This window comes from Eretmochelys imbricata, chromosome 1 (genome assembly GCF_965152235.1).
Source record: "Eretmochelys imbricata isolate rEreImb1 chromosome 1, rEreImb1.hap1, whole genome shotgun sequence".
NCBI lineage: Eukaryota > Metazoa > Chordata > Testudines > Cheloniidae > Eretmochelys > Eretmochelys imbricata.
The window spans coordinates 113092349-113118746 of NC_135572.1; the positions used below are offsets into that span (position 1 = coordinate 113092349).

General features: G+C 40.2%; 1 protein-coding gene across 2 annotated transcripts in view; it reads right to left on the reverse strand.

Annotated features, from left to right (window-relative positions):
- Positions 1 to 26398, reverse strand: part of RASA3 (RAS p21 protein activator 3) — a 263439-nt gene that overhangs the window by 37420 nt on the left and 199621 nt on the right. For both annotated transcript variants that reach the window (XM_077814025.1, XM_077814021.1), the window contains exons 6-7: positions 3426 to 3506; positions 1839 to 1911 (exon numbers count right to left, since the gene is read on the reverse strand). In XM_077814025.1, coding sequence (XP_077670151.1) covers positions 1839 to 1911; positions 3426 to 3506 — 154 coding nt within the window. The remainder of the gene's footprint in view (positions 1 to 1838; positions 1912 to 3425; positions 3507 to 26398) is intronic.

Genomic DNA, 26398 nt, shown 5'->3' on the forward strand with positions numbered 1-26398 from the left:
TGTGGGGTGGTGGTGGTCCAAGGGCTGGCACCAATGGCCAGGGTCCAGGGCCAGAGTCCGAAACCCCACAACCTATGCCTGCCACTCGCCACCCCAGGACTGAAGCTCACAGCCCAAGCCTCAGCACCCACAGGAAGGTGGGACACTCACTGGCTGCCTGCTCCTCTGGCGTTTGTGGCTCTGAAGGCGGGCAGGGTGCAACCCATGCTGGTGGCCCTGGGGGAGGGGCCACTGCTCGACCCCCCACCCCAGTCACTGCCCAGGAGGCTGTGGCCACAAGAAAAGCCCCGGTATCTGCATGTGGCCATGGTGGCCACATTTGAGAAACACTGCAAATAAGCCCCTTTTAATAAAGCAACAGCTAGGTTCACAGATACTAACATATAGTGGTTTAGCTCCCTTTAAGCTTTCACTAGATTTTTAAAATGCCCCCCCCCCCCCCCCCAGCCCCCACGTTCCGGGATTAGAAGTTCCTATTTATTGACACTAATGCTCACATTGACCCCTTAGAAGCGAGCCTTAGGGCAAGCCTCTAAGGCCAGGCCTACACACAGAATTCGCACTGGTTTAACACACCTGTGTGGATACATACTGATTTACAACTGGCGTATACTCGTTCCACTTGCATCACTAAATGTGAGCAGATTCTAATTAAACTGGTGCAACTCCGCGGGTAGATAAGGCCTCCCTAGTTTTGCTGCTAGGTGCACAGACACCAGAGTGAGGAGGGCACTCGAGAGAGACAACTGAGAATTCATAGCTACTTTGGCTCTCAGCAGCTGCGGACGGTATTAGTCCCTCTCAATTAGCTGGCGTGTGCTAATAATGCTTGAGGTTAAAGGGATTTACTCAGGCCTTGTCGAGACTAGGAAAGGTTTGCTGGTATAGCTGTCCCCTCCTACACAGACACACTTGATACTTGCTTTTGCCAGGATAACTGCGTCTGCACTAAGGCTTTTAACAGCATAAAAACGTCAAAAATCACATCCGTAACTCCTATTACTATACCGGCAAAGGTTTCTAGTAGACCAGGCCTCTGAACAAAATAAGCTATATCAGCAAAAGGACTTTTTTTTGCCAATATAACTCCTAACTGACATAGCTAAACTGGCAAAAATTTTAAGTGTAGACCAGGACCAAGTTATCCGTGATAAACTCTCCCATAAAATAAAGATACAAGCCTTTTAAGTGTACAAGACATAGAATGAAAAACATCTGAAGAACTGTTCCGGGGTAGGGATGAGAATCTATGTAATCTATATATATACCTATTACTCCTGCTAAGTAAAAGAAAAAAACCAGCAGGGTTACATTTTGCCTTATCTAGAGACTCATTTAAAAATGTTACATGTTACATAGGATCTAAGGATTTTATGCAGTTGAACTGACGGGAAAGATTTGGTGTTACAGAACACTAGCATGCATCTGAAACATTCAGTCTTGAATGGCTTTCCTCCATTGCTTTTAAATTTCTTTATCTTCCCTGCGAGACAACCCTCCCACCACTGACCAGGGAAGACAGGGTGGAGCAGCTTTAAAACCACAGTCTGGAAAACACTCACTTAGCAGAACTAATTCAAAAATTGTCTGTGCTGGGAGGGACAGAAAACCCTGTTGAGGAGGAGAGACTACCTAGAGAACTTGACTCCAGTCACCTGGAAAACTGACACACTGCTGTCTCAGCAGACATCTAGTCTGATTCTGGATACTGCTGGCTCTGCCCTGTGCTTTGAAACAGTTTTCAAAGAAGACAGCTGGCACAACATGGAGCAGGATGCTGTGCCAACTATCTACAGTGTAGTATTTCAGCTTATCACTCATTCCTTTGAAATACCAACCTCAAAATAAAACACTTCATCAAACTGTGGATTGTTCGTCTTCTTTTTAACTTTAGTCTTTTTGGCTTCAGATCTGCATGGACATAAAGAAAAAAGTGAACATTAGCAGAAGTGTCTGATCCTAATGAGCAATTACAGAATGCAGAAGTAGCCTATCTGCTTTGATTTGTTTTATAAACTCCACACAGCATGCAACAAGGCACACCTCTTTATCGCATGCACACGAATTTCATAAATCAATTAAGTATTCACAGTTGTTATCCACACACTGAAATGTGAGCTCTTGGGCCCCAATCCTGTAAGTTGCTCCATCCAACGATAATTATTGGGCAATTACTAGACAATGGAAAGGACTAAGCTGCATGCTTCTGAAGACAGGAAGCTAAAGAAAACTGATGGGTGATAGACAGAGTTGTTTGCCTTCAGTTCCCTAGCAAGTGGAATCATAACAATTCAGTTATACAGTTCAACGTGATTTTTTTTGGAGGGGCGGGGAAAGAGGCATATTTAAGACAGTCAAGACTGATGAGCCAGCCAAAAACTCATTCCAACTGTAATTTCAGTAATACTCACCTGGTGTCATTTAAAAAAAGATTTCACTCATCAAATACAGTAGTTAAAAACAACTACTGAATAATATAACCCAAATACAGTACCACCTGTGATGGGCACAATAAGATACTGGGTCAGAGAGTAAGATGGACCAATCAACCTTCAAAGACTGCTCCGCATCTGAGGCAATGATTTGTCAAAAATGACTCTCATTCATAGCACTTCCCCACCCCCTTCAAGTTCCATTGTAAAATACTATGAAGTATCTGTGTCATGAGTTTCTGAGGTCACAGAACAGCTCAACTTTGCTTCTTCCAGAATAAGAACTCATGAGATGACTCCCCTGATAAGCAGGAGCACAAATTGCCACTGACATGTCCAATAATATAAAAAATTGAATGGTGGGAATGTGCAAATTTAACCTAAAATTTAACATGACTATGTTTACAGTTAGGCTGAACAAGACTGTTGCAGAATAAATAATTCAACAGATGATATTATGCAAGACCCATTCTGCAGTTTTATCCATTCTGGCAGATTGTTACAACCACACAGATTAAATTACAGGATCGAGCTGTGTACAGCACTTTCCACAGGTACTAAGGAGCTGAACTACATAACTGAGAAGACCTCAAATGTTCAAAGTCATATTGGAATAGAGCACAAGTAAAAAGCTGTTATATATTAATTTTCCCTCTCGTCCCCTCCCCACTACTGCAAAATGGACAAGCAAACAATATGGTTGAACATTGACCTCCAACTGCCAAGTGAGAAGCTACACAAGTTAAGCCTGACCACAGATTATATACTTTGTAATGTTCAAAGCTTTAAAAGAAGCAAAACTGCAATAAGCCTCAAGCTACTTGTAGTTAATTATATTATATTATATTATATTACATTATATTATATAAATAAAGCAGCAATGGCCAAATAAATCCTCTATCGGTTGTAGAATGTGGATTTCTAAAAAATAAAAACCCAGACCATCTGTTATGAGCCTTACAAAATGGAAGCTCTTCAGTTTTCAATACTTGCCTGTATGGTCCTGCTAAGGTAACTGTGGCATAGGGATCACATTGCCCATTCACTATTGGGAGGCCTTTGCATTCCAGAACTCTGAAAGGAGAACAAAAAAGAACCAGACAAAATAAGAGGAGCTTGAAGGAACAACAAAAGTTAGTGTCTTCTCATTTTCAGAATGCTCCTTATTAAGGGATACAAATGGTGCTAGCATGATCCTGTATACTCTTTTTTGTCTTCGACGAAAAAATTGTTTCCCAGTTTAAAGTAATACCATCATTAAGGTCAGAAACCAACACTAAACTATGGAGGAGTCTTAATTTGAAGGTCTCTTACAACAAAATATCAGTAACAATCAGCAGTTCATGAAAGAAGCTACTATAGGTATGGAGGACACAGCGACATTCATATTAGAGTTCATATCAATCAATGTTTACTTGTAGATGTAAAAAAGACTGTTGAAGATGAGAAAAGACTGCAGAAAGATCCTGGTATCAGACAAATAGTTTCACAGTGTTACATGCACAAAGGCCTATGTGCTGTAACAAAATTTAAAATGCCGGAATACATAGCCAATCATGACAGACACATCTTTTCCCAAACCAGTAAAACATCCGAACAATGAAACTCAGAAAGAATGAACAAACATGTTTTTCAGTTCTGCTTTCAAGAAGTTAGTGATGTGATACCAGAGGGACAGAATGCAACTAGAAGGGTTGAGTCACCCTGCTCTGACTTCCTCCAAGCAGGGAATCTTTAAAGTTGAAATATCTACAGCTCTAGCTTCCATGTTCCCACCCCACCTAAAGAGTGAACTAATATAAGTTAGTGTAGTTTCAGGTTTCACAATTTAAAAAGCTCTCAAGGAATTTAGCACTTATTGGTATGCAAGGCAGAACAGCCTCTAGGATTCTCCCTTCTGAAACAAGTTCCTTTTTGAATAGGTGAGTTTGTTGATTAGGGGGAAGGAGGGGTGCTAGGAATGAATCTTCTAGAAAGTGAAGTGATGAGAGATGGGTGTGCTGAGGCAGCTCATGTCTGAAATGCATACAGAAGAGAGAGGCAAAAAGCAGGAGTTTGATCCATTTAAAAGTACTCCCTTCCCTTTGTAAACTGTGTCAAATTACACCGTACCATGTGTCAATGCATAATCCTGGGTTTATTACAGTTTTGGAATTCAAATTTATCTAGGTGTTTTTTGTTTACAGTGTGACTGTTTATATTTATGTATAACTTTTGTTTGCAATATGAGTGTTATAGATTACGTTCTCTAGTCATCTGTGCAACGGAGAATCTTGTGTATAAGCGCACGTGCATACACACGTGACTCTCCATCGCACAGATGATTACAGCAGCATAATCTACAGTAGTTGGTGAAGTGGAGAGGGAAGATGGTAGGTAAAATAGATGTCATTTCCAGTTGAGGGAAGATGCAATTTTTATAAATGAAAATGTGTTTTCACACTGCAACTTGGCAAACATTGTATCAGTTCTAATGAAACTGTGTAGTACACCGATGCTGCTTTAGTCGATGAAAATCTCTAAGGACTGGTCTACACGGGAAAGTTATATGGTATAAGATAAGATATCAGTGTAAACTTGTATGGTTATACTGATAAAATCCCCATGTTGACACACACTTATTCCGGAATAACAGTGTAAGAACATAAGAACGGTCATACTGGGTCAGGCCAAAAGGTCTTGAAGAAATTTCCTAAAGAAATACTTCCTTTTGTTTGTTTTTAACCTGCTACCTATTAATTTCAATTGGTGACCCCTAGTTCTTGTGTTTTGAGAAGGAGTAAATAACACTTCCTTATTCACTTTCTCCACACCAGTCATGATTTTATAGACCTCTATCATATCCCTCCTTAGTCGTCTCTTTTCCAGACTGAAAAGTTCCAGTCTTATTAATCTCTCCTCATATGGAAGCTGTTCCATACCCTTAATAATTTTTGTTGCCCTTTTCTGAACCTTTTCCTATTCCAGTATATTTTTTTTGAGATGGGGTAACCACATCTGCATGCAATATTCAAGATGTGGGCATACCATGGAATTATATAGAGGCCATATGATATTTTCTGTCTTATCGATCTCTTTCTTAATGATTCCCAACATTCTGTTTGCTTTTTGGACTTCCTCTGCACATTGAGTGGATGTTTTCAGAGAACTATCTACAATGACTCCAAGATCTCTTTCTTGAGTGGTAACAACTAATTCAGACCCCATCATTTTATATGTATAGTTTGGATTACGTTTTCCAATGTGCATTACTTTGCATTTATCAACATTGAATTTCATCTGCCATTTTGTTGCCCAGTCACCCAATTTTGAAAGATCCCTTTGTAACTCTTTGCAGTGTGTTTTGGACTTAACTATTTTGAGTAGTTTTGTATCATCTGCAAATTTTGCCACCTTACTATTTACCCTTTTTTTGAGATAATTTATGAATATGTTGCATTTAAACTAAACACAAAAAAGGGCCATTTACTGCAAAATAAAAATGTCCACACATGGAGTTATACCAGTATAACAGAAAACTTTCCCATGTAGACAAACCCTAAATACAGGCCCGGCTTCTAATTTTCCCCGGGGATGCTCAACCCCCTGCTCAGCTCCAGGCCCTGCCCCCCCACTTTAACCCTCCCCGTAAGCCCCCACCCCCACCCTGCCTCTTTCTGCCTACCCCTGCCCTGCCTCTTTCCACCCCCTCCCCTCTCCTTCACAGTGCCTCCAGCACGCCACGGAACAGCTGTTCCGCAGCTTTCAGGAGGTGCTGGGAGGGTGTGGGGAGGAGTTGATCGGCAGGGCTGCCGGAGGGCAGAAGTGGGGGGTGGGAGGAGGTTGGCTGCTGGTGGGTGCTAAGCACCCACTAATTTTGGAGCACCCACGGAGTTGCGCCTATGACTGGGCAGGACTGTCTTTTTATTTGCATTTTAAGTAACCTAACATACTTTATTCTTACTATTTTTCCAACACCTCAATGTACAGTTTACTATTGTACAAAAATAATGCTAAGTTTGTGACAATTAATCAAAGAAAATTCAGAGTTACAGCTAATGTTCTTTAACTTTATCCACAGGTGTAGGAATTTGGAACATATGGTATGTAATGTCACATGCTGTTTTACTGCAGAATTCCTGCAAAAGTGTAATATAAAGATATAGAGAGAGAGTTGGCCTTAATTTAAACAACCCAGCAAAATTGAGGAATTTTTTCAAATCTTAATGTTATTAAATAACAATTCCCATGGAATGACAAATTTCATATTTTGAACCAAAGCCAGACACAGTACAGTTTTTAAAAAACCAAGCCAAACCTTAAAATATTTACTCCTAGGCAAAATCTTTATATGGTTCTGAATACTCCGGCGAAATCAAAGTTCAAGATCAATAGAAACAGACATCTTGTCTAGAAGGAGACATATTGGATATTCACCTCCTGGTTTTACTTCTGCTCTGTGCTATGACCCTTTTATGTATGCACCTTCTGTATAGACAAGAGACTTAAGAAGTCCTCTCCAGGTCTGGCTTAGCAGCCTGCTGACACTGCAGAGTGCTGCCATATAGGAGCTGAATTTGAGCAACAAATTCTGCCCTGAGCAAGTTGGAACTCGAAGACTCTTCTTACCCCCACAAATCAGAGAGCATGCAGAGTGTTTCCCTCAGTCCAGAGGAAGTAGAAATAGGGGCACATGTTTGGTTTTAGCGTGCTTAAAATAATTCCAATCACCTACAGCAAGTTCTACTTTTTAAATTCACATAGCACAGATATTACTAAAAGTGTGACCAAACCACATTCCTAACTGAACTGAATAATTATTAAGGGGAGAAAAGCCTACACCCACTCAAAACTATGTACCAATGTCAAACACATGCCCGCTCTGCTTTCCCTTAAGGACGGTCAAGAAAATGAAATGCCATCTCAAGAGGTTTATCTCACGGAGCAGATTTTCCACTGTTCATGAATGGATCATTTCCAGTCCAGCTCCCCTGCAATACAGGATGAAATATCAGAAGTCTAAGATGAAAGCACACCTGTGGGCGTATAGAATATTCTGCCCCTTTTAGTAAGAGTACTTCTTCTAAAAACCATGAAGGCAGAGCACTGAGAGGTACTTGAACAGTCAAGATGAGTTTGAGTTCAAGTGCAAATGTTCTGTTTCTTTTGTGTGTGCAGAGGGAATGAGAAAAGAAAAAACAACGTTGAAAGAAACAATATGTAGAAAAACAGGAAACAGATGCTGACATAAGCTGCTCCAATGCCTCTCAGGTAATTTAAAAGCAGTTAACATCTAAGGACAGAGAAAGTATGCAACAGACTTGAGTTTCTGATTTGAGGGAAGGGAAAGGAAGCTTGAAGCGAGGCTAATTGTTGCTCCCACATTTTGTTGAGCACCAGTGAGAGATGCAATAAAATTCAGCAATGCACAAGAGGGTTTAATTCACAGCTTTAGTGCACGCTCACCAGCTGTGAAAAAAATGTTGTAACTGCAGAACTGCTTTGAATTAATGGCCTCTTTCTTTTGTCACAGGCAAGCTGTCAGGTAAACGAACAATCCCACCTCTTGTAATCCACAAGCAGCAAAGGTGTTAGAATGAATAGCTGCAACTTTGTTCTAACAATCACATTAAGATCAGATTCTGCTGGATAAAACATACCTTTCTAAAAACTACACAGAACACCCCTTCGCTTCTTCTGTAAGGGAATGGTGGTGGCTAGGCACCAACTTAAAAAAAAAATCAGTTAAAAATGCCTTGCGTTATTTGCAAAATTAACGTTAACATTACTTAGGAGTGCTAGATTAATGAATGGAAATGACAAGTTAAGAAAGGTTTGTACCTAGCCCAAGTTGTGTGACTAGAGAGCCCCAAACACAAAACATCTGGCTGCCGCTGCTAGAACCTTTCCAGTCCAGCTGATAGTTACTGATCATTGTTAGAGTCTATAGCTCAGCTGACAATGACTAAGCTAGCCCCTTGCAACTACAGAAGTTGGGCTGGAGTGGATTTACTGGTGGGCCATGTGAGAAAACTCCCAATGCAGCTGCCTCACTATTTTTTGCTTGTGGTTTACAAAATTAGCAGGTTTCGAAGAACAAGAACAAAATGACTTCAGCTTTCAATGTGGTTCATAACCTAAATCTTTGCAAGGGCAAATTCCCTAAAGAAAAACGTACACACACTTTAGAAATATTCCCTGTTCTTTACCCTGATTGACACTAAAATGCATGGGGACGGGAAGGTAAAGGAAGGATAAACATTTCTGAACAGAAGACAAAATAGTTCACATTTGACAACATTCATATTTCTGCTGCGTGTGGGCTTCCAACCATGGGCTGTAATCATTGTACCAATTGACTACATAATAGCAATAGTGAATGGTGCTGCCTATATAGAGTTTCCCTATGCAGTGAATCATTCAGCAGAGCTACAGAAGGCAGGGTTATCCAAGCATGTAGACTCCCCATCCCTTCCTTAAAGGAGAATCAATTATTTGAAAATGACATGAGCGCAAGAGGGGAGGACTCCTGCCTCATACTGAGAAAACGGGATGATCAGTGAGTTATCTCAAGTGCCTATACACAAATGCAAGAAGCCTGGGAAACAAGCAGGGAGATCTGGAAGTCCTGGCACAGTCAAGGAATTATGATGTGACTGGAATAACAGAGACTTGGTGGGGTAACTCATATGACTGGAGTACTGTCATGGATGGATATAAACTGTTCAGGAAGGACAGGCAGGGCGAGAAAAGGTGGGGGAGTTGCATTGTATGTAAGAGAGCAGTATGACTGCTCAGAGCTCCGGTATGAAACGCAGAAAAACCTGAGAGTCTCTGGATTAAGTTTAGAAGTGTGAGCAACAAGCGTGATATCGTGGTAGGAGTCTGCTATAGACCACCAGACCAGGGGGATGAGGTGGACTAGGCTTTCTTCAGGCAACTAACAGAAATTACTAGATCGCAGGCCCTGGTTCTCATGGGGGATTTCAATCACCTCAATATCTGCTGGGAGAGCAATACAGCAGTGCACGGACAATCCAGGAAGTTTTTGGAAAGCGTAGGGGACAATTTCCAGGTGCAAGTGCTGGAGGAACCAACTAGGGGCAGAGCTCTTCTTGACCTGCTACTCACAAACAGGGAAGAATTAGTAGGGGAAGCAAAAGTGGATGGGAACCTGGAAGGCAGTGACCATGAGATGGTCGAGTTCAGGATCCTGATACAAGGAAGAAAGGAGAGCAGCAGAATACGTTTGCAGGAACCATCCCGATGTGTAGAAAGAACAGTAAATATGGCAGGTGACCAGCTTGGCTTAACAGTGAAATCCATGCTGATCTTAAACACAAAAAAGAAGCTTACAAGAAGTGGAAGATTGGACAAATGACCAGGGAGGAGTATAAAAATATTGCTCAGGCATGCAGGAGTGAAATCAGGAAGGCCAAATCAGACTTGGAGTTGCAGCTAGCAAGGGATGTTAAGCGTAACAAGAAGGGTTTCTTCAGATATGTTAGCAACAAGGTGGTGGTCAAGGAAAGTGTGGGCCCCTTACTGAATGGTGGAAGCAACCTAGTGACAGAGGATGTGGAAAAAGCTAATGTACTCAATGCTTTTTTTGCCTCTGTCTTCATGAACAAGGTCAGCTCTCAGACTACTGCACTGGGCAGCACAGCATGGGGAGGAGGTGACCAGCCCTCTGTGGAGAAAGAAGTGGTTCAGGACTATTTAGAAAAGCTGGACGAGCACAAGTTCATGGGGCCAGATGCACTGCATCCAAGGGTGCTAAAGGAGTTGGCTGATGTCATTGCAGAGCCATTGTCCATTATCTTTGAAAACTCATGGTGATCGGGGGAGGTCCCAGATGAATGGAAAAAGGCTAATGTAGTGCCCATCTTTAAAAAAAGGAAGGAGGAGGATCTGGGGAACTCACCTCAGTCCCTGGAAAAATCATGGAGCAGGTCTCAAGAAATCAATTTTGAAACACTTAGAGGAGAGGAAAGTGATCAGGAACAGTCAGCATGGATTCACCAAGGGCAAGTCATTCCTGACTAATCTAATTGCTTTCTGTGAGGAGATAACTGGCTCTGTGGATGAGGGGAAAGCAGTGGACGTGTTATTCCTTGACTTTAGCAAAGCTTTTGATACCGTCTCCCACAGTATTCTTGCCAGCAAGTTAAAGAAGTATGGGCTGGATGAATAGATATAAGGTGGATAGAAAGCTGGCTAGATCATCAGGCTCAGCGGGTAGTGATCAATGGCTCCATGTCTAGTTGGAAGCCAGTATCAAGCGGAGTGCCCAAAGGGTCAGTCCTGAGTCTGGTTTTGTTCAATATCTTCATTAATGATCTGGAGGATGGCGTGGATTGCACCCTCAGCAAGTTTGCAGATGACACTAAACTGGAAGGAGTGGTAGATACGCTGGAGGATAGGGATAGGATACAGAGGGACCTAGACAAATGAGAGGATTCGGCCAAAAGATATCTGATGTGGTTCAACAAGGACAAGTGCAGAGTCCTGCACTTAGGACGGAAGAATCCCATGCACCACTACAGACTAGGGACCGAGTGGCTAGGCAGCAGTTCTGCAGAAAAGGACCTAGGGGTTACAGTGGACGAGAAGCTGGATATGAGTCAACAGTGTGCCCTTGTTGCCAAGAAGGCTAACGGCATTTTGGGCTGTATACATAGGAGCATTGCCAGCAGATCGAGGGACGTGATCATTCCCCTCTATTCGGCATTGATGAAGCCTCATCTGGAGTACTGTGTCCAGTTTTGGGCCCCACACTACAAGAAGGATGTGGAAAAATTGGAAAGAGTCCAGCAGAGGGCAACAAAAATTATTAGGGGGCTGGAACACATGACTTACGAGGAGAGACTGAGGGAACTGGGATTATTTAGTCTGCAGAAGAGAAGAATGAGGGGGGATTTGATAGCTGCTTTCAACTACCTGAAAGGGGGTTCCAAAGAGGATGGATCTAGACGGTTCTCAGTGGTACCAGACGACAGAACAAGGAGTAATGGTCTCAAGTTGCAGTGGGGGAGGTTTAGGTTGGATATTAGGAAAAACTTTTTCACTAGGAGGGTGGTGAAGCACTGGAATTGGTTACCTAGGGAGGTGGTGGAATCTCCTTCCTTTGAGGTTTTTAAGGCCCGGCTTGACAAAGCCCTGGCTGGCTGGAATGATTTAGTTGGGGATTGGTCCTGCTTTGAGCAGGAGGTTGGACTAGATGACCTCCTGAGGTCCCTTCCAACCTTGATATTCTATGATTCTATGACATACCTTTCGTATTATTCAAGGGTGCATGTTGTATGGATACATGTGTGTTGAAGGAAAAGAAACAGCAATATTCACGAAGTAATTCCAGTTTGAGACATTGGGTGAAATCCTTGCTCCATTCAAATCAATAGCAAAACTTCCCTTGACTTGAGTGGGGACAAAATTTCACCCACTATTTTAAATATCAGAGAAAGGGCTGCACAGTATTCCTTGTTTCCTTCACAAAGTTTTCCATATGTACCTTCTGGGAGCCTCACGACACAGAGACTTTTACACACATTATGCAAAATATTTTCAATGGCATGGCATGTCAACCTGGTTTCAACTTTTGGCTTACTTGTGGCATTTAGCCAGATGACCTAGGCAAATAGTAAAGGCAATTATTCTGATTTTTCTCCTAAAAACCCTAAAAATTCCATATAAAAAAACCAGGAGGGAAATCGGGAAATGCCAATGCTAACATTACAAGCCAGCTTTAACTTTGCCCTTCTTGTTTATGTGCATTATGACCTCAATTCAGCAAAGTCCTTTACCATTTGCCTAACTTTAAGTGAAATTTTACAGTGCTACAGGGACAATATAATCATTGGAAATCATTAAGAAAGGGATAGATAATAAGACAGAAAATATCATATTGCCTCTATATAAATCCATGTTATGCCCACATCTTGAATATTGCTTGCGGATGTGGTCGCCCCATCTCAAAAAAGATGTATTGGAATAGGAAAAGGTTCAGAAAAGGGCAATGAAAATGATTAGGGGTATGGAACGGCTTCCATATGAGGAGAGATTAATAAGACTGGGACTTTCCAGCTTGGAAAAGAGACGATTAAGGGGGGATATGACAGAGGTCTATAAAATCATGACTGGTGTGGACAAAGTAAATAAGGAAGTGTTATTTACTCCTTCTCATAACACAAGAACTAGGGGCCACCAAATGAAATTAATAGGCAGCAGATTTAAAACAAATGAAAGGAAGTATTTTTTCACACAGTCAGTCTGCGGAACTCTTTGCCAGAGGATGTTGTGAAGGTCAAGACTATAACAGGGTTCAAAAGAGAACTAGATAAGTTCATGGAGGATCGGTCCATCAATGGCTATTAGCCAGGATGGGCAGGGATGGTGTACTTAGCCTCTGTTTGCCAGAAGCTAGGAATGGGCAACAGGGGATGGATCACTTGATGATTCCCTGTTCTGTTCATTTCCTCTGGGGCACCTGGCACTGGCCACTGTCGGAAGACAGGATACTGGGAAAGATGGACCTTTGATGTGACCCACTATGGCCATTCTTATGTTTTCTTAATATACAAAAACAATGCATAAAGTATAATGACTAAATAAAGGGCTAATGTAAGAGAAAAATGAGTTAAGACAAAGTTATTAGGAAAGAAGAATCAATATTACATTAAAACCACAATAACAAAATCTGAAGAGAATTTTAATTAAATTAAGTGCAAAAGCAAAATAACGCCAACACTTGTATAAGTCTAACCTGACCCTATTCCACTAAAGAGGACTTTTTCCAGAGTTTCGTTTTGTAAAATAAGAGTCTCAGAATTTTTGTACAGTATAACTCACATGGATTTTTTTTTTCATTTTTCTGCTGCTAATAATATGAAAACCAATTAGAGAGGTCTCCACATTGTGGCTCAAAATACCAAGGCTGGCTCCTAATAACAGCTTTAGGAAGATATTTAAAAAACCGCACATATACACAAGACCCATCTGGCACACTACAGAAAGGAAGCAGAATAAAAACTGTGTGTCAACCATACTGCTCTCGCAGGACGGGAAGTTAATTCATTAGCAGTTTAATCATTTTATGAATAAATTATAAAAGAGCTGCAAGCTCCCTTAAAGACAAATAAGAAGAAAAAGATGTTCTGTAGTGTTAATATTAAAAAAATCGAGTTAAATTCTCTTAGCTGAAGACACCTCAAGGCCCTTAATGAGGACACATGCAGTAACACACAGATGCTTAGTGGAATTTTAAAAATGTGCACTTAATGACCATTACATCTGCCTTGGCATCAGTACTGCATTTTATTACATGGAATAAAAGTTCAGGCATGAGAGAGCAAAGAGAAATTACTGGTGAGGAGAAGGAAAGATTTTTAGAAGAAGCAGCTTTTCAGAGGAGACAGAGACCCAAATGCAGGTAGCAGCATCACAGAAAGTGCAAAACAGAGTGTGTGAAAAGAAACAAAGGGAGTAGTAAGGCAAGAGGAACAGAAGCAGATACTGAATGAGTAGGGGAGTAGGAGGGAACAGATCCAAGATGTGAGGAGAGATGAAGTTATGTAGGGCCTTTGTACGTGAAGTGAAGTATTTCCAGTTGGATGCAGGAAGAAAGGAAACCAGGTATTCAAGGACTGGGTGACTTGAACAGAGCCACTGTAGTGGCATTTGGGATAAAATGGTGTGGTTAGTGGGGAATGTGAGAAGAGAGGAGGACAGAATGGAGGTGGTTATGATAAACAAGGTGAGAGACGATCAGCGCCCAGACAAAGGTTTGAGCTGTGGGGATAGTGGATTTGGGCAATATTAAATTGAAGGAATGAGGGACTCTATATGTGGGAACAGAATGAAAGGAAGAATCAAAATTAAATAGAGGTTGAGAGTCTGGGAGATGGAAAAGTCTGTCATGACAAGTGTCACCAGCTGGCACTGCTACACAGAAGTCTTCTATAATCTTTTTCTTGGCTTGAGAAGAAATGACCAGTCTTTGGAAGATGTGCTGTGTGGTATTAGTTTGGATATAATAAAAGATTCAAGGTAGGAGGAGCTATGAGAGCCGCATGAGAGTTTGTGGTCTGGCTTGGTCTCCAGCTGGAGTCAGTACTTGAAGCAGAGTTGTTCCCTGGTATTGGGTTGTTATTCCTGAAGAAAATGGTTGCCTGCCGGATGTCTGACCCTGTCATGTCAGGACTGGTGCATGTGCACACATAAAATAAGTTACACTTAGAATATACCCAGATGCCAGGTAACTGGTTTCTCTTTCCACTGGGAAGCTGATCTGGAAGGTCCTGGACATCCTCTACAGTTCAACAGATGGGTAACCATATCAGTATCAAAAAACGGAAGGTGAAGAAGGGTCAGGAGAAAAAAATATAAGAAGCCAGTTCTGGAAAGACTGAAATTCAGTGGTATAGGGACATCGAAGAGGAGATGCAAGGAGCAGGAGAATTTCAGGAACATGGACAGATTTGGGAATCACCCACAGAGGTGGCAGGTGAAGCCATGGGAGTGGATCAGGTTGCCAAGAGAGTAGTGAGAAAAGAAGAAGAGATGAATCTTCAAGATAGATGGAGAGGAGAGAATAAAGGAGCCACTTAAGATGATAAGAAGCAAGGCAGAACAACAAAGAACACAACGGAGGTAAGCAAAAATGAGAAAAGTGTTCTAAAGAGACAAGAGGGTTCAACTGTGAGAAAAGAACAGTAAGACAAAAGAAGCACCTTCTAGCCTTAGCTAAGAGTTCTCAAATTCTGACATGATGGGCCAAATAGGGGGCAGAATTACTCCATTCTGGTCACAGACTGGGTGTTTTAAATAAAGATCTTGACAAGTAAATAAATAATGTGTATCTACAGACATTCCTAACTCTGGCTACAACTGTCACAGGAAAGAGTACAGAAGATAAAGTCATCTCATTTCAGAACACATTTCTTCCAAAAGGCCGACAAACCTCCAAACTCCCTGTAAATAAATGTTAGTCAGTTGGCTGAAAGTTTAAAATACAAACTTCAGCTTTAAAACAAAACGAACAAAAGTTGCAGAACTACCAGGATGGAAGCTCAGCTAATTTATTTTTTCATCTCTACCTACTCCCCAAAAATCTGCACTTTCTGTGCCTATACAAGTATAAAAACAAACTTCTTTTTAACTCCTTCCTAGGTGTATAGATATCTTACATATTTTGTAAATCTTTCTTGATTTTTTCGTGTAGATTCCCACTTCACATAATTTGCAAATGTAGTTAGAGATACTGCAGCAAATACATCTATTTTAATAAATAAAAGTAAATAATTCACATTTAAGAATATAAATAAATCAATGATTATTTACATACACAAAAAACAATCAACGGTGTTTCTAAAATGCTACATAAAGTCCTCAGTCTTCTGGAGACCACATCTGGTATGTCCTGGCTCAAGTGAAGCAGATGTAACTGCTAACAGTACAGAAGTGAAATACTGTGTCGTCAAAAACATAAACTGAAATACATAAAACTCAAACAACTTTGGCTGCATGCATATGAGTAATTAGTAGGGCTGTCAAGCAATTAAAAAAATTCATTGTGATTAAAAAAATTAATCGTGATTAATCGCACTGTTAAAAAATAATAGAATACCATTTATTTAAATATTTTTGGAGTTTTCTACATTTTCAAATATATAGATTTCAATTACAAGACAGAATGCAAAGTGTACAATGCTCACTTTATATTTATTTTTGATTACAAGTATTTGCACTGTAAAAAAAGAAAATAGTATTTTTCAATTCACCTAATACAAGTACTGTAGTGCAATCTCTTTATCATGAAAGTTGAATTTACAAATGTAGAATTATGTACAAAAAAACTTGAATTCCAAAATAAAACAATGTAAAATTTTACAGCCTGCAAGTCCACTCAGTCCTACTTCTTGTTCAGCCAATCGCTCAGACAAACAAGTTTGTTTACATTTGCAGAAGATAATGCTGCCCGCCTCTTGTTTACAATGTCACCTGAAAGCGAGAACAGGCGCTCGCATGGCACTGTTGTAGCCAGCGTCGCAAGATATTTATGTGCCAAATGCACTAAAGATTCATATGTCCCTTCATGCTTCAACCATGCTCACTTTCATTATCTGAGCCAGATGCCACCAGCAGAAGGCTGATTTTCTTTTTTGGTGGTTTGGGTTCTGTAGTTTCTGCACTGGAGTGTTGCTCTTTTAAGACTTCTGAAAGCATGCTCCACACCTCATCCCTCTCAGATTTTGGAAGGTACTTCAGATTCTTAAACCTTGGGTTGAGTGCTGTAGCTATCTTTAGAAAACTGATATTGGAACCATCTTTGTGTTTTGTGAAATCTGCAGTGAAAGTGTTCTTAAAATGAACAACATGTGCTGGGTCATCATCCAAGATGGCTATAACATGAAATGTATGGCAGAATGCGGGGAAAAGGGAGCAGGGGAAATACAATTCTCTGCCAAGGAGTTCAGTCACAAAATTTAATTAACACATTATTTTTTTAACGAGTGTCATCAGCATGGAAGCATATCCTCTGGAATGGTGGCCGAAGCATGAAGGGGCATATGAATGTTTAACATATCTGGCATGTAAATACCTTGCAATGCCAGCTACAAAATGCCATGCAAATGCCTGTTCTCACTTTCAGGAGACATTGTAAAGAAGAAGAAGGCAACATTATCTCCTGTAAATGCGAACAAACTTGTTTCTCTTAGCAATTGGCTGAACAAGAAGTAGGACTGAGTGGACCTGTAGGCGCTGAAGTTTTACATTGTTTTGTTTTTGAGTGCAGTTATGTAACAAAAAAAATCTACATTTGTAAATTGCACTTTCACAACAAAGACTGCACTACAGTACTTGTATGAGGTGAACTGAAAAATGCTATTTCTTTTGTTCACCATTTTTACAGTGCAAATATCTGTAATAAAAATATACAATTTGATTTCAATTACAACACAGAACACAATATATGTGAAAATGTAGAAAAAACATCCAAAATATTTAATAATTTTCAATTGGTATTCTATTGTTTAACGGTGCAATTAAAACTGCGATGAATCCTGATTGATTTTTTTTAATTGCGATTAATTTTTTTGAGTTCATTGTGATTAATTGACAGCCCTACTAATTAGAGAGATACTGATTTTGATTAACAACTTTTTATTACTAAAGGGCAGTGATCTCTAGTTAGATGCAATACTTTCATTAATTAATGCAAACTGAACTGATTCATCAGCAATACTTAAATACTTAAATAAAGCAATACTTATTATGTTTTATGACTTCTCAGAGTAATGCAGGCAAACTATATAACACTTTCTGATTCTCCTCTCAAAACTAATAAGTGTGTCAAAATTGACACCAAAAAAGGGATTTTATGCCTTCTTAATCAGAGAGTAACAAACCCCCCCCAGAAACACACCTCCTTGTTATAAAACAATATGCTGCAACTCCGCAGGTAATTAGTGAGAGAATTTCAGGATGACTCAACCCTACATTATAGACTGGGATTGTTAGAAACTCTTTAAAAAAAAACAAACAAAAAAACCACCACCACCCAAAATGTAGCAAATCAGGAAAATACCACTGTAATTGACATTCAACAGTATAATCCCAGGTACTCATTCTCTTGACAGTAGATAGCAGATCTGTAATAACATTAGGAAAGTAAACCAAAAATAAAATAAATGTAACCCATCATTTAGTGGGACTGAGTTAATGCACAAAAACCAGAAAGTGAAATTGTGCCATCTTCTTTCACTGCTCTGACAGTTCAAAGTGAATCAGGTTTGTAAAGTTCTGTTTAATTCACAGTATTCACAGGACCACAAGAAAGATGTTCCTTCCAAACAAGAACACCACACAGACAAGACCTGCACAGTTTTAATACATTTTCCCATGAAATTAACTCTAAAAAAATATGCTTGGCTTTACAGAAATTCAGGCTAAACAGGATTCATGAACCATTAAATTTAGGAAATTTTCACCAGTCACAGAATGCTGAATTACATATTTTGTTCCCCTCTCCCAGCACTTTCCACAGCTCCTATTAGCCCACTTTCTAGATCAGGTAAATGACAGTGAGCTCCATGTTTCTGAACATTCTCAGTCGCACTGCTGGTCTAGAATACAGAGCTAAGCTCCACACTTATAGTTCTGTCCATTTATAAGGGCACTTGAGAAGAGCCATATCTCCTGGAGATTATTTTATAGCTTCTACTGCTCTATGACTGGAAGATTCACATTGTACATACGTACAAGACGGCACTACTAGCTGACATCAGAAAAGGACATATCAAGTCATATCACACCGTGGAAAAGTTAAAAGGAATGGCTCAAAACACAAAAATCTTCCACTAGAGGTAAAGCTTTCCTATTCTTGCATCTTCCTGCATTACAACTGGACAAACACGTATTTAAATATTAAAAATAAAATAATTGTTAAGGTACTGCAAAAATGTACACATGGGCTGACCCTGCCTGATGTCCCTTATTTTTTAAATGCTTTCAACCTGGGTGCTGCAGGGAATAGTGTTCATGATTTGCTAAGTGGCTCTTCTCACCTCTAAGCGGCTACTGAAGCACTGCCCTAGCACAGTGCCATGGTGCAGTCTGCAGTTGGATATTCAGTCTTTCAAATCAGACATTAAATGTCTTGACCAGTTGGGGTTGTTAGACATTCCATCGCATTTCCCCCACCACAAAGGTAAGGGTATTAGCCCTGGTGTCCTGGCTAACCTGAAGTGTTAACATTCTATTTAACAAGTTTCCAGTTGGATACAATATTCTATTTTGCTTCTACCCTAAAAGGGCATTGACTTCTTCTGAGCCCACTTAAAAGCTATCATGTTCCAACCCAGAGGAGGATGTACTTCATTTGTGAATGAAGTGATTTTTGCATATTCCCTGTTCTGTGCAGTTTTGTAAAGCACTTTGGGATCTTTTGGAGTGAAAGACAATGTAAATAAAAGACTTTTTTGGATTATTTATGTTCTTTGGTTATTTAAATCTTTTAAGAAAACATTTCAAAAACACCATTCAAATTAGGGCATGGTCAAGCAGCTATTCTGGTATAACCAACCCTAATTAATATCCTATATTTGCTGCATAATTTCAGTTATTATACAAGCAGCTCAGACCCATGTTCATATTAATGCAATTTTTAACGCTTCAGATACATTATGCATTTTATAACTAACTTACTAGTTTTCTCCATAGATTTAAAGCTTCAGATACATTATGCACTTTATAACTAACTTACTAGTTTTCTCCATAGATTTTAAGGCCAGAAGAGATTATGTTTTCATCTAGTCCGACTTCCTGCATTACATGAGCCAAAACCCTCACCCGATAATTTCTGCATCAAACTCATAACTTCTGTTTGAGATAGAGCATATCTTTTAAAAAGATATCCAAGCTTTTCTCTCTGATCTCTTTTATTTATAGTAATTTTAGGTGTTACTTCTAACAAGAGTAGATAAGAACATAAGAATGGCCATACTGGGTCGGACCAATGGTCCATCTAGCCCAGTATCAGGTTTTCTAACAATGGCCAGTGCCGAATGCTTCGGCGGGAATGAACAGAACAGCAAAATTATTGAGTGATCCATTTGCTGTTGTCCAGTCCCAGCATCTGGCAGTCAGAGGCCTAGGGACACCCAGAGCACGGGATTGCTTCTCTGACCATCATGGATAATAGCCATTCACTGACCTATCCTCCAAGAATTTATCTAATTCTTATTTGAACCCAGTTATACTTTTGGCTTTTACACCATCCTCTGGCAATGAGTTGGACACGCTGACTGTGCACTCTGTGAAGAAGTACTTCTTTATGTTAGTTTTAAATCTGCTGCCCATTAATTTCATTGGGTGACTCCTGGTCCTGTGAAGTAGTAAATAACACTTTCTTATTCACTTTCTCCACACCATTCATAGTTTTATAGAACTGCCTTAGTCGTCTCTTTTCTAAACTGAACAGTTCCAGTCTTTTTAATCTCTCCTCATATGGACACTGTTCCATACCCCTAATCATTTCTCTTGCCCTTCTCTGAACTTTTTCCAATTTGAATACATCTTTTTCGATATAGGGTGACCAGAACTGCCCAAGGTATGGGCATACCATAGATTTATATAGTAGCATAATGATAATTTTTATCTTATTATGTATCCCTTTTCCTACTGGTTCCTAGCATTCTGTTAAGCATTTTTGACGGCCACTGAACATTGAGTAGATGTTCTCAAAGAACTATCCAAGACTCCAAGATCCTTTTATTGAGTGGTAGGACCTCGTCATTTTGTATGTACAGTTGGGATTATGTTTTCTAATGTGCATTACTCTGCACTCATCAACACTGAATTTCATCTGCCGTTTTGTTAACCTGTCACCCAGTTTTCTGAGATCCCTTTGTAACTCTTCACAGTCAGCTTTGGTCTTACCTATCTGGAGTAGTTTAGTATCATCTGCAAACTTTGCCACCATACTGTTTACCCCCTTTTTCAGATCATTTATGAACAGCCCTGGTCCCAGTACAGACTTTGGGGGACTCTACTATTTACCTCTCTGCACTGTGAAAACCGACCATTTATTCCTACCCTTTGTTTTCCTAACTTTTAACAAGTTACCGATCCATGACCTTCCTTCTTATCCCTTGCTTGCTTAAGAACCTTTAGTGTGGGACCTTGTAAAAAGCCCAAGTACACTAGATCAACTGTATCACCATTGTCCAAATGCTTGTTGACTCCCGCAAAGAATTTGAATAGATTGGTAAGGCATGATTTCCCTTTACAGAAGCCATGTTGATTCTTCCCGAACAAATTGTGCTCATCTAAGTGTCTGATAATTCTGTTATTTTTACTATAGCTTCAGCCAGTTTGCCTTGTACTGAAATTAGGCTTAGACTGTAATTGCCAGGATTGCTTCCGGGAACCTTTTTACCAAAAAAAAAAAAAAAAAATCTGTGTTACATTAGCTATCATCTGGTACAGAGGCTAATTTAAGCAGCAGGTTACATATCATGGTTAGTAGTTCTGCAATTTCATATTTCAGCTCCTTCAGAACTCTTGGGTGAATACCATCTGGTCCTGGTGACTTACAACTGTTTAATTTATCAATTTGTTCCAAAACCACCTCTACTGACACCTCAATCTGGGACAGTTCATCAGGTCTGTCACCTAAAAAGGATGGCTCAGATGTGGGAATTTCCCTCACATCCTCCACAGCAAAGAGTGATGCAAAGAATTCATTTACCTTCTCTGCAACAGCCTTATCTTCCTCGAGTGTTCCTGTAGTCCCTTGATTATCCAGTGGCACCACTAACAGGCAGGCTTCCTGCTTCTGATGGCCTTTAAAAAATTGTCTGTGTCTTTAGCTAGTTGCTCTTGAAATTCTTTTTTGGCCTGCCTAATTATACTTTTACACTTGACTTCACTAAAGATAAAAGATTTTCAGGGAAAAGTTTGTTTTTTAAGTTGGATCATATCCCATAACATTGCTCCTCTGAGAGTTCCATTAAAACAATAAATATGGTCCATGCTGGTGAAGCTGTGAAAATAGCCACATCACGATTTTTCCAGGATTAAATTGCCTAGCTGCATTATATTACATACTGCACTTGTTAAAGAGCTGTTTGATGCAGGTCTGCTCTTTAAATGGGCTCACAACACATTTCTACCTACCTACACTCAAAAGGAATTCAAAAGCTCCCTTTGCTTGCCATTAGTTATGACACAGAAGCTGCAGGTAAAGGATACAGCAACTCAGTATATTGTCAATAATGAGTGGCAAAAGAAAACTGCACACGACTCCATTTGTAAAGTAGCGGTCTTTTCACTTACACACTGTAAAACACAGAAACACTGAATGACACTAAAAAACTGATTTTCAGTGACGGCATCCTAATTTCCCCTTGGTTTCTATTGAAGTTTTCTATAGGATTTTTAGAAGTGGCCACATTCTAGACCACAGTGTGCTTAGTATTGCATAAGTGTACAATGGGTAGGGTGCAAGCAGCTTAACTTGCCGTTTGTGAATAAGGGCCAAGCAGGCCCGACATGCAGGAGGGAGTCTGCTCTTCACAGCAAGGGCTCTGGCTAGCATCCTGCCTCTCAGTGCTTCTCAAAGCATGGTGTTGTTCTACACTGCTCTCAACACAGAGCTATCTTAAAGGAATCACAGAGCTCTCTGGCATAGGTAGAATATTCAGACTTCCTTTCCCATGACACACACAGCATCTTGAGAATGGTATTGCTGAAAACCAATTGGTCTATCTCCAACTTTCATGGGGAGGTGGAGGGTTGGAAGAAGGAGGGGAAAACATGGCTGAAATCCCCCACCCTCAAATAAGTTAACATGTAAAATGTAATGGCAAAACAACACAACTCTTTTGTACAAACATTAACATTAATAGGATTTCTGATTCTACACAGTTAATTATACTTTTCTGCTTTTACATACCAAACTGCGCATTAATACAAAAAAATGCAATATTCTGCGCTTACATAATATTTTGATTTTGTCTGATTTGCATCATTTCTGTTGATAAGCTGCAAACTGGAAATGTGAAATAAAGTGATTTCTTTTGCTTAACTTTCCCTTTCCTAGCTCTTTCCAATTACTACAGTGGAACTGTCTGAGAGTGAAAGGATGCTGTACAATTATTGACCCATAACTGCACATGTACTTATGCAGTTCCCTCCATTCTGATTGGCACTGAGAGTCATGTATGACTACTTCTCAGTAACTGTATGTATGGAAACTCCTTAATTCTAGACAGCCAAAGAAGTGTGTAATCCTTATAGAGCTATTTCTCAGCAAAACCTATAAAGATTGTGCAAGCTACTGGAAGCAACTGTCCTCAGAACTCTCCGGTCCACGTATCTATAGCAAACATTGCTGCCTGAGCATTTGAACTATTAACCCTCCTACACTCCCAATAAACTTTTCCTATCACCCTGAATAACTTCAGAGATTACATTTAATTTATTCTTAAAAGGATTTATGCATGAGTTATTCAACTTTCACTTATTAACTCTGAATATGTTTACTACTGTATAAAACAGGAAGCACCCTCAAGTTATTTAAATAACATTGGCACTTAGTGTTGAAATAGACTGACTTAGAATAGACCAGTTCCTGTCTAGCACTTCAAATGCAGCCTTACACATAATGCACAGGCTGTTCAGATGATGGCTTGATCTCACCATGGTGCAGGCTTTAAAATAGTCTCTGCTTGGGGTGGATTATTGCTGAAAGGCCTCACAGAAGCAGTGTAGTTTTAATTACGGTTATGAAGAAAAGGATGTTTGCCTGGAATGTTAGGAAAAGGAACGAGTTTCAAGAATAACGGAGTGGCATTGAAGGAAGATTTTATACAAAACTGGGGAAAAGGAAGATTGACACTAGGTTTGGGAAGAGCACAGCATCAGGAGGAAATGAGAGTTGAGATAAAAGTAGGGGTGGGGAACCTGGAGGGAGAGTATGAGGATCTTGAACTTAATTCAACCTGCAGAATGGGCAAGATGGTGGAGATTTCAGGGATGATAGAGAAGGGAAGGAGAGGGCTTGGCTGGGTGGCTGGGAAGAAAACTCTTATCTTACTATGGATGTGCATTTCTCCTCCAGCCCATATTCTATCCTGCATACCTTGGATTGGGAAGGACTTCTTTTACAGTACTTCAGTTCTGCACTGTCAGATACCAGATGCTATCTGGTTTAACCTCAGATCAAATGTTTTTTCAATTGGTTATGAAACACACAAGATTAAAAACAAGCCCAAGATGCAGTTCTGCAGCAAAATGAAAGGAAAAGGCATATTTTGATGTAGGGCAGTAGTTTTCAACCTTTTTTCATTTGCGGACCCCTACAAAATTTTGAACGGAGGTGTGGACCCCTTTGGAAAGTCAAACTGTGGTCTGCGGACCCCTACCATAGAAGTCTTAAACTAAAAGCTGACTGAACAGAATTCAACTATAATGTTACACATGCTTGGCATAGCATTTGACGCAATGTGAGAAAGGGCAATAAACTGTGGGCTTCTATGGTAATGACAACACTTTTGGATTTTGCCTTGTAGCTGGGGGTACGGACATACTTTTGATTAATCAGAAATTCTAACGGAATGCCTGTTCTGGGATCTGAAACTTTACTTTCCATAGTCATCTTTCACAGACCCCTTAGACATAGTCTGTGGGCCCCAGAGGTCAATGGACCACTGATGTAGGGCATGCTCTCAAGAAAGGGAAGGTTGTGACACATTTTAATGGATGCTTACATTTATTGAAAGTGAAACCCTGAGATTGCATTATGTTAGTAGTAGTTTTTAGTGGATGCAGACAAAAGACAAAATCCTTGCAAATGCGGCTAGGAGCGCTGAGTCATGCGCACATTAAACTGGCTAAGTCCCATTCAGCATCACCATTATTTTTGTACTGATTCAGCTCAAATCTTATGCAGGAAAATATACTTATTTGACCCTGAGAAAGTGAGCTCAGAATGGATTTGCTGTGCTCTGTATGCCTGCATGACTCATAGTGGCAATTTACTTGAGAGAAAAAAAAGCGTATGTATCGATATACCCTACAGTACTAACCATCTACTTCCCACATTCCCAAATAACTGCAGTCTGGCATTGTTTTTAAACTAATATTCATGTTCTAGCAATGACACTTAAAAACAACTTTATCAAATGGAAAACTAGAAAGATAATATTGTTATTTCCTGTGCTAGAGAATCATATATAAAGCATATAAAGTTTTGTTATACCAAATTTTGAGTAGCTGTTCTCCCTGAAGGCTGGGCTCCCTGTTTTTACACCTGTCAATGTGCAAATAAAGCCTCTAGAGGAAACAGTCACATTTGGGCCTGCAGTGTCATCGATACACAGATGACATTCAGCTCCAAGTCTTCTTTTTAATCAAACCCAGATATTACAGTCACATTATTTGTCCTGACACATTATTTGTATCTGACAAAGTTATGTACTTGTATGAAAGCAAATTAGTCATGCCACAAGCCATAAAAGGAGGAAGTAATGCTTGTGAGTAAAAGGAAGCATTTGGATGACTGGGAGGTGTTTTAATTTTACTTAAAAGCACTAAAATATCATGTGTCACAGTTACCGAGCTAGCTGAACTGCAGTCCCCTCTCTGGGTCTCATCCCCACAAGTGACAAGTCTCAAGCTGTCACATCTCTCATGGTAGAATCATGCAGTTCTGCCAGTCAGACCAGGACTTGTGTGCTAACTGTGATTGCCTCCGCTGGTCTGTCTTAGCTTCTGTACCCGCAGTTTTGGCCTTGGGAGCTGTGACCAGTGGTACAGCGACCATACAACTTTTTCAGAATAAAGCATCATTCCTTCTTAACAGTAGGAACACTAAAGAGCACAAGAGCACAAGAATTTTAAACCAGAACAGTCTATGAGCAGAGATATCTATCTGCAGCTTACCTTCCCCCCCTCCATGATCGCCAGGTAGCCCAACTTCTTTAGATTCTCTCCTGAAGCCTCTCTGTGTCTCAGCCTGTTTCCCCAAACTGTGCCTGACAACTGATCCCACCTCGATGTTGCTCTCTAGAGAGGGACTTTATGACTGGTTAGTATCCTTTTGATCTTAGACTCCCCAGCCCTGGCAAAATAAGCCTTTTAACTTTGGTTAAGCCACAGCAGGTGGGCCCTTCCCAATTAATAGCCCAGCCATAAGTCTCTCAATGACCTTTGAAGTGTTTGCCCCAGAGGTGTCTTATCTCTAGTCACTGTCTCATTTCCTGCTTGTTTCTCCTAAAAGGCTTTTTTAGGGTACGTCTACACTACAGCAGCACAGCTACAGTGCTGCACTGGTGGAGACACTTCCTACCTTGGCGGAAGGGGTTAATCCACCTGTCCAACAGGTGGGAGCTAAGTAGATGGAAGAATTTTTCTATCGACCTAGCCGTCTCTACACGGTGGGTTAGGTTGACCAAACTTCATACTTCAGGGTGCAAAATTTTTCA